This window comes from Centruroides sculpturatus, unplaced genomic scaffold, assembly GCF_000671375.1.
Source record: "Centruroides sculpturatus isolate CEXI.00-Female unplaced genomic scaffold, Cexi_2.0 scaffold133, whole genome shotgun sequence".
Taxonomy (NCBI): domain Eukaryota; kingdom Metazoa; phylum Arthropoda; class Arachnida; order Scorpiones; family Buthidae; genus Centruroides; species Centruroides sculpturatus.
This window is the reverse complement of record NW_019384319.1, coordinates 91,829-104,372: the sequence shown is the minus strand read 5'-3', so window position 1 is coordinate 104,372 and position 12,544 is coordinate 91,829. Positions and strand designations below refer to the sequence as shown.

Below are 12,544 nucleotides of genomic sequence, written 5' to 3'. Positions count from 1 at the left end.
GTTTAAACTAGAATTTTGCACTTCTCTTAATTACGAAGCTGTTAAATAAAAGAGGGCATCCTTTTCTCTATAAGTTATCACTTGATATATAGATTATAAATATAAGAAGGTAGATAATGGCACAATTATCTCGTCCTACAATCACTTTAATTGGTTGAGACGGGGTATAGAATGACAAGAAGAGAACACTTAACTCGGTAACCATCTAATCATAGCTTGATCTAATCTAACCAAACTCAAGCCAACTATAACAAGTAAAAGTTAACCAAACTAACCAACCAATTTATCTCAATGAAATAAAATCGATGAAATTAAACTTTCAGAAATGCTTTGTTTATGGCCAGGAGAGGAAAACTGTGCGAACATAATTATGGTAAATCAACAGAGCAGCATACTATATCAACCAATTAGGAGTTCAGTTTGCTAGGAAATCTTTAAATTGATTAAACAGCGTTTGAAATTTCGTAGTTACGTGACTAGAAAACGCAATATATAATGATTTGGGGGGAGCTGTCGATCGATTCGATCGAACACGTGATAATCGAAAGGCTAGATAAATAAATAAATAAATAAATTCGAAACTTCATCAGATATTAGCATTACCTACGCCAAACGGATTTGTTGAACCAATCTCAACTTTTATTCGGCTGTTAACCGATCAATAAGCTAGCAAACCTCAGTCAGAGAAACGTTTCTTCCTGCACGACATTGATATAATGCAGACAAGCCCACCACCAGGGATTTCTTGTCTTGTCGCCAACAGCGCTTCCATCCCGACTCGTGCCACTATGATATTTTGTTAAGGGCATTACCATCGCCTGTATTATTTATATTTTCTTCGCTATACATAGTTAGGTTATCCGGTCTACACATCATAAATGTAAATAATCTCCGCTCTTCTATCGCTTCTCCGCGCGTTTTACGTCGATTTAAAAGGTTAAACAGGCATGTAAATAAGTATTTAAGAGGTTATAAAGCAATTTTTACGGTTAAATTATTATTTTTAATGTTTCTGTGCGATTTTTTTGTTTAACTTTCCGTCTACCGAAAATATAAAGACGTTTTAACTCGGCAGGTTTATCACCTGTGTGTTTAGTTAAAGCTGCAGGTAAGTAGATTTATTACCTGTCAGTAACTATGACAACGGGGTGTGGTGGTTGACAATGTACTTATACTATTATTGTAGATATAAAACTGTGGCTCGTTGAAATGTTTTAGATGATTTTTGCACTCCAAACATTTTTATCATATCTGAGACTCCATTAACTCGGAGTTTTGATCAATTCAGTGTGATTAAAGTGTTTCCATGAAGTAGAGATGGTAGAATTCAACCAAATTAACACTTGATATCTTATTCCAGTACGATTGCAGAGGTTAGAATTCATGATTCAGATGAATTAGAGTCTTGTAAAACCCTAAAAATGGGATCTTTAAAGATGAAAGGTCATCTAACAATTCGTTAAACTCTCATAAATAGGGGGAAATTGGCAAAATAAACTGTATTAGAATCTTCTAGAAAACTTAATACAGACAGAGTGCACAGAAATTCTATAAATAAAATATACAAAATGCCTTCAACGTTATTCGTATTTACAGTATGCAAAGCGCATTAGAATAATATAAAATTAAAGAAAAACTTTCAGAGAAACGTAAATTAGCCAGGAAATTCTTCTTGTAAGGCAGAAAAATCCCGTAGAATCTAAAGAACGGATGTATCTAGAATGCGCCTATTACTGTAAAATCTGAAATTTATAATACAAGAAAACGTCACATAATAGGAAATCACTCTATCCAATATATATAAACTTCACTGAATTCAGAAAACACTTATCACATCGGAGATGCACGGAAGCTTCAGAGAATCCAACAAAATAAATTTTCGTCAACTTAAGCGAATCGAACTCGAGTCAGGAAACTTTCATATCGAGGAAATCCAAGCATTAAGGCGATATGTGGATATATCCTGTCAAACTAAATATCATCACTCGACTTAAGTCCGGACATAACCCTAAGCACGGACAACTAAGAACCAGCTGGGTCCTGCAAACGTCTGGGGAATATCTTCGTCGATTGAACAAAGTAAAGACGTCGAAATATTGGCTGTTTGATATTGAACGCTACATGACACCAGGCTAAACACATTACTTTCCTAAAGAAAGGAAAATGTCCTGGTCTGTCCGACGTACAAAAGGAAAAAAACCGACTTTCTCCGATGCGTTAAGACAAAAAAACCTGGAGGATCTTATCGAAGAGGAGTAGAAAGAATATAATCTACTCCATTACTTAATTAGGTAGAGCATCTTAGAGAAAATGATATCACGTGAATGGAAGATTTTAGCGATAGTCATCAGGATTTCCAAATTGTAACAACCTTAAATTACTTTTGAATGTTCAATCGGATAAGATTTTTAATGGTTTTTAGCGTGTCTAAGCGGACAAAGAGAACATAAAACGATCGCTGGAGATACGAATTTTACAAACGAAGGAATTTACAGTTCATGCTAGAGTGGTGATTGTGATTAATTTGTAAATAAAGCACGGGGAGGAAGACAAGACGAGCAAATCCCTTTGGTGTCGGAGGTACACATCCAGTGGACGCCATCTTTAATTTGACCAGACAGCTCGACAAGAGATAGAAGGACGATTCGCTGCAGGCTCTTTGTAATTTCTAAATTGAAAGTGGCAATTTTCAAGAGGAAAATATTCTCACTAAAAATATGACTAGAGAAAGAGAGAGAGAAGAGAATTTGTTAAGGCAAACTGTGCATTTTTTATGAATAATTTATATTCTACGAGAGACACAGTTTATTTAAAAATTCTTCAGTATAAAATTACTTATTTTCAAAGGGAATTCTAACCATCCAGAAGTAGAAGAAACCCAAACGGTATGTTAATGGCTTTCAGTTTGTTATTTAATTATCCGCATGCACATGTATGCCCGGCAGCAACTATCGATCAGGATTAGGTAACGTAAACCCCCCTTTTCTTTCTATTGTTAGCTCTTGATTCGGGATCAATCCGTTTCCCGACGAATTTAAATCCATATAAAACTTTACTCCTCCTGGAATTTACCTCAAAATAGCACGGTAGGCGACTAATTAAAGAAGATTGCTGCTGGTCATTAGTAGCTGCTACTATTGAAATGTTCCGGTCTGTGATTTTATGAGAAAGAAATTGGCAATCCTACCCTTGTCAAAAGCCTTCCACCCCCGCCGAGTGCCGATACAGTGCGTAGCGTGTCATCTGTAGTTGAATGGAATAGTCCAAGCTTATCACATCTGTTCTCTCACCACTTAAGTGGCTGAAAGTGTCGCTCGACAACTGCTCCACCTGATATACTGCACCATAAAATCTCTTCTTTAGTTATACGTCCTTTCTAGCTATTTATTCTTCCTATCTTCATTTCTTTCTTCTCCTTGTATCTGGCTACTATATTTGCTTTTCCATTTGCATATCTGTGAATTATTTTCGACTTTTGCATTAAGAATCGACTTTAATTCCCGATAAATAAACTGCGAAAAGCTCTGCCAACAAGTCGTGATGTTAATTTTGCTTAAGGAGAGGACATAACTCGAAACAAACAGTTTCTAATTATCGGAAAGCCTATACATTCCTCGCTTTATTTTACATATCTACGACTGTTTAAGTAAAAAATGTATGCATGAAAAGTTAAAAATTTGCATATAAAAGTTCTACTAAACTTTAGATTTTGAAAAGATTACAGGGGAAAAATATTTAGATTTATAGTAGCTATCTAAGAAATTGGATTTTCTCGAAAAACATTACATTATTCTGTGGAAATTTATAATAGAAAATTTTACATTCTAACTATTTTCTTCGAATTTTTAAACATTTACAGCTGTTATTTCCGTCTTTCTATTTTTATATAACCATAAAATCTTTTACGATAGAAGGAAAAAACCCAAATATCTATTATTTTTCCACATATTTCTGCTACCTGAAAGAAAAAAAATCGAAACAGCTAAATCTCTACTATTTACCTTAATTTAGATTAAGATATAGAGAAATTACGAAAAGAAATTATGAAGAATAAACAAGTTTAAAGGCTAACCTTTGCTGTATAATTACTTAAAACACGTAACGTTTGTTTATAGATGAAGCTTTAAAACACAATATTCCATCTCACGTCACGTAAGATTTAAGGAGAAAAAAAGTCAACGAATGGTTCAAACAAATATCTTGTAATAAGAAGGATAAACTTATAAAATATCTTTGTTAAACCATCTCGTGCTGTGTACTCTATTATGAGACGAAATGAGAGGCGGTTTTCACAATGGATAGCACTTACAAAAGGCGGCGACAATGTGACAAAAGATTTCTAAGAAAAGACTACAAGAAACTAGAAACTACCTACATGAGAAAGCAATTCTCTATCTACTTCTACGTATTTTCATTTTAATAGATCTTCATCCCAAGACCGTTAATTATCTAAATAATTAAACATTTAATGAAGATCAAAGGAGGAAAAAAAATTTTTATATTTCCTAAATTAGCTGGAATTTAATCTTGTAATTGCTTTGAAATTGTACAATGAATGATGAGTTTAGAAAATAATAAATCTGTAAAATAACACGTTTTATTTTGAATTTTTCAATGTTAAATTATTATTACTTTTTAAAAATATTTTCTAATAAAGAGAATATTAAGTAGTGAAAACATGGTGGAAAGAAGCGAGTATATTATGTTTAAATCAATAAAAATTACTATTAAATTCGTGTAATATTAAAAAAGAGAAGAATATTTTAAAAATAAATTTTAAATTAAAAACTTTAGTGAATTTACTCCGAAAAGAATAGATGTTTAATTTAAGAAAAGACTGAAGAATAAAATAAGAATCGTTTATCACAATAATAGCATTTACTGTTAAGGATGCTCTTACAGTTATAAAAAATTTATATGGTGTTAGCAATAGCAAAGTATCAAAGCCAGTGAAGAGTTAGCAGCCCACTAATCAAAAAATTCTAATTAAGTTTTCAGATAAAAGCAATTAATTGCATCTGCAGAAGGTATTGAAGTAGGAACAATCACATACGATTCAACTTCAATGCTCTCTGATTAGACGTGTCGAAGACTAATTACTTTCTGGAAAGAATAATTAGTATAAAATTTAAATAAGATGTAGCATTAAAAATATACATTAAATATTATACGGTATTGTTATTAAGTTTATGAATTTTGATTTTATTTCTTCATTACTCTTTGCTGTCAGACTTCGAAGATATGCAGAGAAGTATGATTTACAGGCGTAACAAATNTTTTATTATTATTATTCTTTTTTCCCCTTCAGAACAATAAATTTGAAGGTATAAAATACAGTGTAAAATTTTTTTATTCTTCCTCTATCCTTTATAAATAACGTCACACGATACTTTGGCGAATTTCCAAGTTATATATACACTGTACATAGTGTATATATTATTGAAAAAAGCATAAATAAAAGAATATTAAGGAGAAGCAACTTTTTACATATATGCTGCAGGTTTGATATATGTTGTTGCTACAAGACGTTTTTATCTCAAGATTACTGTCGTATTTCATTTTAAACTGTCCTTTCTATTTAATTTTGAAGAAATTTTGATGTTTAGTGTTTGTTAGAATTCGGTTTTTTTAAGGTAATTGCTATCTTCGTTTTTTTTCCTCAGGAAAAAAAATATATCGTGTAAAATTCTGTAGAGTAATCCGAGTGGCAAGTTTTTGGAAAATTGTAAAACTTTTAGAAATAAAATTCGATTTAATATTTTAGAAAATGGAAAATATATATATATATATGTTAAGAAAGGAAATTTTGGTTTAAAAATATTTTTAAATCTTAAAAAAATTATAATTTATCTAAAAACAATTTACTAAATTAAACTTACCAATCATGTAAAATGTGATGTTTTTTTCTCTACAGCATTTAAGAAATATTTTTATCTTAAATAAAATTAAATCAATTATTATATTTCCCCCTTTACTTATTTAGAAATGGAAGTTAATATTATATTTAATTTTCTAACAGGAGAAAGAGAATGCATATAAAAGCATCCGTGATTTTTCTTAGTAGCAATGCACGTAGACTAGTAAAACATTTATAAAAAGAGAGATTTTCTTTCCAGCCAAAATGCCTTATCCAAATTGTCCAGAGCAAATCGTGACTGACCAACTTGCTAGACTTCAATTCGTGACTCTAATACCTGAAACGTGGAGAAATATTGGTCTTACATGTCATGTATCCAGCACTAACTCTACTAGATAGATAGAAATAGTGTAGGAAGCACTTTAAGTAAAAATAAAGAATGGATCAAGCGAGCAACTGGATATTCTTTCTTCTATCGACTCGTTTTATTTTCAAACTCATCCAATCACAAATAATTTTAGAGGTTCTCCAATAGCCGAAACTTTTAATAATGACTCGGAACATAATTTATTTAATGCACACTAGATGAGGAAAAAAAATGCAATGGCGCTTGAAGAATGAGGTGCTGCCAGCTTTATGAATAAAACAGTGTGTCAGTGCTTTTATTTATCCTACAAGGGGAGATTTACCCCATGTGGATCTTCCCTCGACTGTCACGTGATGAAATATGACTAAAGCTACTGCAACCTCTTCCCCGAAAATGCCTTTGATTACTGTTCTTTCTTCCTCGCTGTCGTCTTCTAGGTGGCTTCCCACACCATGTCGCAATGATACCTGGCTTCATCAATCAAATTTTGACAGATCCAAACATAATAAAATATTTACAACTTTCCATGACGTCATAAAAGCAAATGTAATATACATAAACATAAGAATGTAACAAAATGCAATAAATTTTCTCGTATTGATTGCCGTCGTGTTCATCCTCCATCCTGCCAAGAAATACTAGAGGATGATGGGAAGAAAGAAGCTTATGAGAGGAACTAAGTGAACAAGTGAAGTTGCAGTAGAATACATCTAATCTGGAAAGGGATTTAAAGCATCCTGATTTAATTATCCATCGAAGCACAGAAATATCTAAAGAATAAAACACTTATTGCCATATTTCACTTGGGAAAAAATATTTGATTTTAGAAATTTGAAAAAGAATTTGTAGTTATAATAAAAATTATCTTTTCTCTTATATAATAATTCACAAGTTTTTCCACCGATTTCGTTGCGGAATAAAATAAAATACTTGTCATTTTTCCTTCCTCTAATGTATTTTCAGAATTTATTTCCAGGGATGAATTTTATTCTTATCTTGAAAAAATAAGCTCGTGGCCTGTACAATGTTTATTTATCCAAAAGAAGAAAAAAAAATCGTTTATATTTCTATAGGAGGAAATATATTTAAGAATAAGATCTATTTCTCTCGATAATTTTCATCTTATTTACTTTATATATGATAATATATTTACCGTAATTGATAGCATGGAATGCCGTCTAATAGTTATGCTTGGAAAATCTTATAGAGTCGGCTTGTCAAAATTTTAAATTTTCCAAGCACATTTTGAAGATGATTTTATAGTCAAACGCAGGATTTTTAATTAGAGAAGCGCAGCTTGCAGAGTGGCGTCCAATCCATCAAAGTACGAAGACGTCTTACCCAATTTAGATTCAACTCCTGCATAATCTCTTCCTGCTCCCATTCCGTTACCATAACAACACATTGTCCTACTTCCATTGCTCTTTCATTGTTTATCGCCCACGTGATTTCTAAATGAATTTAATTATTTAGGAGCAAAGTTATATAGAATAATTCAAATCAACCATTAAAGATTGTTACATAAAGCACGTACAACAATATATATAGTTACATTTCTTTCAAAATTGTGACTGAGAAAACCATGTTACAGCTCATAATTTCTCGTTAAATTATAAAAATTTATATATAAATTTTAGTATGATTGGGGATTGTGACCGTTACAGGTCCTGTGTATTTTTATGTGACTTTTCTAAATTCTCTTAACTTCCCGGTTGCCATAGTTACAAGCTGATGCGGATGGAGGAATGGATGCTGTGGTCGGATGTTGTCATGGTTACAACTGAAAGCACGTGCCTGACTCACCATCTCGTCAGTCATCTGTGCGGATTGTGAAAACAATATTAGACAGAATTTGCTTCCGTTGCTTAGAAACATCACGAAAACTGCGATTTGTTGTTCAGATGCCAATTGGTGGAAAAAGCCTTTCGTTTCCATCTAATCACTTTTTATTTTGAAACAGGAAAAAAATACATTTTTACTTATTATTTTTAAATATTTTTAACCATTTTATTCATTATTTATCAATAAAAAAAATATTAAATGGCTTAATGTAAGTTGCGTGTTAATTCACCTTCATTCTCTCGTATCTCTCCGTTCATCCGGATGAATCAATATGGCAAATTTTAATTATCACCCCCGACTGCGAATAAAAATATATATATATATAAATAGGCTAAAGTAATTTTTAAAGTTTCTAGAGGCGAAGTCGTAAAAACCATCTATTATTAACTTTGCTATAACCTTTTTTCTTTTTTGTAAATTTTATTTTTATTATTATTATTCTTTTTTTCCCTTCAGAACAATAAATTTGAAGGTATAAAATACAGTGTAAAATTTTTTTATTCTTCCTCTATCCTTTATAAATAACGTCACACGATACTTTGGCGAATTTCCAAGTTATATATACACTGTACATAGTGTATATATTATTGAAAAAAGCATAAATAAAAGAATATTAAGGAGAAGCAACTTTTTACATATATGCTGCAGGTTTGATATATGTTGTTGCTACAAGACGTTTTTATCTCAAGATTACTGTCGTATTTCATTTTAAACTGTCCTTTCTATTTAATTTTGAAGAAATTTTGATGTTTAGTGTTTGTTAGAATTCGGTTTTTTTAAGGTAATTGCTATCTTCGTTTTTTTTCCTCAGGAAAAAAAATATATCGTGTAAAATTCTGTAGAGTAATCCGAGTGGCAAGTTTTTGGAAAATTGTAAAACTTTTAGAAATAAAATTCGATTTAATATTTTAGAAAATGGAAAATATATATATATATATGTTAAGAAAGGAAATTTTGGTTTAAAAATATTTTTAAATCTTAAAAAAATTATAATTTATCTAAAAATTGGATTAAAATCATCGTAAATAATAAATGATATATTTTTCATATATAGAAAATTATATTTAAATTAGCTGAAAAATAAAAGTTTAATCGCATTTTCTAAACAAATAAATTATCATTTTTATTAAATTTAATCATTATTCTTTCCAGAATCGAAAGAAAACAAAGTAAAATTTCATTTTAAGGAAGAATAAATTTCATCAAAATAAAAACACAAATTTCATCCATTTTTATGAGATAATTTATAAAAATTTAATTTTTTATAAGAAAATATTAAAATTTCACCATTATTATTATCATAAATTTTATGATTTTGTGAAATTCTACTGTTATTAATTCATGTATTTATCTTGAATTTCATTATTTCTTCTAGTAAGAACATTAATCTTTAGCTAATTGTCTAAGAATTAAGAAATTTAATGTAAATTATAATTTAATATAAATTATAATTTTATACTGTTTATAATATAAACAGTATAAAATATATTTTAATCCACTTTTAAATTAAAAAATAAATAAAATAATTATTTTGGATAGTAAAATTCGCCAGAGTAGGCCTAAATTTTTAATTATTCTACGTGGAAAAAGTATTGAAAAAATACTTATAAATGTTTAAAAAATAAGTAAAAAATTTATTAATAATTAGAATATTAAATAATATAATTTTCAAATATTACAAAATTCGAATAATTTGTAACAGGAATATAAAAGCAAAGCTCTCATCTACACCTGCAACTTGCAATAACCATTAATTATATGCAGTGGAGACCCTACAAAATTATCAGTCGTGTTATCTTTTATTCTTCATTTATCTCACTCTTCTAATTATAATAAACCATCCAATTATAAAATAATTATCAAAAAATGACATTAACTAATTGACACGAGTTTCCCCACCTTCAAAAACTCGGCTAAACTTACTAAACGTCAGCGTATATCTTGAATTTTTACTCACTTAAAATATATAATATTAAAAATAATATTTGAGATACGTAAATTGGAAGATTTAAGTAAACCATCCTACAAGTTTAGCATTAATTGGAGTTGGAAAAAGGAATAATCTCTTATTTATAGGGGAAGAGACAAACAGACAGACTCTCATAGTTACAGGAGTAACTAGGAAAGACTTTAGTTGATTATTTTTGTAAGTAGAAGAGACATTTTTACAATAATAGTACAGAAAAGTCCATCTAAATGGACTTTTATTCTTGTAAAAAGTTCTTTCTAGTTACTCGAGTAACTAGGAGAAACGTTTTTGGAATATTCCCGTAACTAAGGTGGACTTTCCTGAATTATTCCTATAAAAAACATCTCTAGTTACTCCCGTAAGTAGGAGAGACTTCTTTTAGTTTATAACTGTAACTACAATATACTGTACTTTACTAAATTATACCAGAAGAAATCTCTAGTTACTCTTGTAAGTCGTAGAGATTTTTTATGAAATTTTCGTAATTCTACAATATTTCGGAACAACGACAGGAGGAAAACGGATAGGATGACGTCTAACTATGACGTATGATGACAATATATCATCCTAGAATCTGGATAATCGTTTGAGTTTTATGTATTATATCCAAGAAAATCGAAACCCAGTTCGGTACTTTCGAAGGAAAAGAAGAAGCAGGAGAAAAAAAAATTCTGTAAAAATCTATAACATATTTTATTTTATTGCATTCTTTTTTTAGAATAAATGCGTAAAAACATACGTTATTTTTATGTATGATGTTTGTACAGGTGTATTCTGTATAAATATAAGCTTAAATAAAAACTGTTCTCGTAAGAAAACAGGAATATAAAAATAATCTGAGCGTGATACAAGCCTAGATTTTTATATTCTGATCTTTCAGAAGAAGATAAACATGTAAAAAATCCTAAAATATATTTTTTTCTATACGTAGAAAGAAATATTTGAAAAAATTCTTATGGAAGGTTGAATGGATAAATATGGACAGGTAAATGGATAAAATGTGAGTTGCTTAAATCAATTTTTAATACCGGATTTTTCTTCAAAAAAATATGGCGGAAACAGGTTTTAAATTAGAATAATTAATTAATCCTTAATCTAAACTCTGTAGGTAACTAGAATTAATAATGGAGGAGTTATAAATATTTTCGGGGCGCGATGACGTCACAAGGCAACGTAATTCCTAATTGTTGAATGTGGGTCTAGCCACAAGAGAGAAAGTCATTATTCAGAAAGGTTTTCCACCTTTAAAACTACATCTTTATTCAGGGCAAATGTTTTTTTTCCTGTTTTTAATACTCCCCTGAAAATGTCCTCTCGTAAATATAGTGCCATCTATAGGCGATAGATAGAAGCTCGTAACGTAATTTTTTTCCACCCTCCTCTTCGTGTTTTCTTGGAAATTTTCAAAAACCTTCACGCTAGATGGCGTTTTCTCCTTTCGAACGGCTATTAAACTAATCGATAATAACGTGAAATAAGTCAACGACTTGTGTCTTATTCTGGCTGATTTAGGCAATTATATCGTACCCATTAATCGAATTGGGGATCGGTTACGCAGTTTCGCTAAGCGTAGCGCGTTTTCCCAACTTTCCACTCAGTTACTACGTTTAAAAAAAAATTGCCATTAAAGCGGGGAGGATATCACGCGCCGGCAGAAGATTGTTTTTTCCAGCGGGTTATACGCGATTTCCGACGTAAATCGGGGTCTAAAACGTGTTTAAAAAACACGAGATGAAGAGGAGAAGACAGCAACATACTTACCTTGGCCGACGGAGAACACACTAACATGCCATTCTTGGCCATCGCTGATTGGTCAACGGCTACAGCTACTGACGTCATTGTCCCGTCCTACCACTGCATCCGGAAGTGATGTCACCGCTGTGCTCCTGTCATGCAGCTCCCTCTGTAGGCATTAACAGCAAGTTGTAAATTATTAAAAACCACTAAATAAACATAATTTAATTTATAATCGTTGTAGACGCCTTTATGTTAATTTAATTCGTCTATAAATAACTTAAATGAGAGCGTTTATGTATAAATCTAAAATGTAAGATAAGAATATATATATAATTTCTTTTTCTATAAGTATGAGGCCAGCTGGAACAATTCTTGAACCGAAGCTTATCCTCTTCGTGCTTTAGAAAAATAATAAAATCTATTTTCTAGATTTTTTTCTAGATTTTTTTAAATAGATTTCCACACGGAAAAACGGCGATTTATAGCGGAAATTGCGTCGTTTCTAACGCTGTTTCATTAAGAAAAAATTCATCTTTCTTCGAGAATTCTTCACACAAAGAAGATGCGTTAGAATTCAATAGAGTTTCCTCATCTATCAAGATGTTCGAATATAGAGATATATTCTTATTCTATACCCATCTAGTCCCAGAAATTTCATCTTGTTCTAATCTGATCTCCATAAGAAGGATTTCTCTCAAGGATCTCCCCTCAATGAAATATTGCAGTCGATACTCTTATTGACTTATACGTGAATAAAACCGGGTTTTGACGT

General features: G+C 30.7%; 1 protein-coding gene across 3 annotated transcripts in view; it reads right to left on the bottom strand.

The window, feature by feature from the left end:
- LOC111624681 (myb-like protein P) overlaps positions 1-12,544 on the bottom strand; it is a 93,807-nt gene that overhangs the window by 36,660 nt on the left and 44,603 nt on the right. For all 3 annotated transcript variants that reach the window (XM_023367599.1, XM_023367592.1, XM_023367605.1), the window contains exon 2: positions 11,797-11,938. In XM_023367599.1, coding sequence (XP_023223367.1) covers positions 11,797-11,874 — 78 coding nt within the window. In that variant the 5' untranslated portion in view covers positions 11,875-11,938. The remainder of the gene's footprint in view (positions 1-11,796; positions 11,939-12,544) is intronic.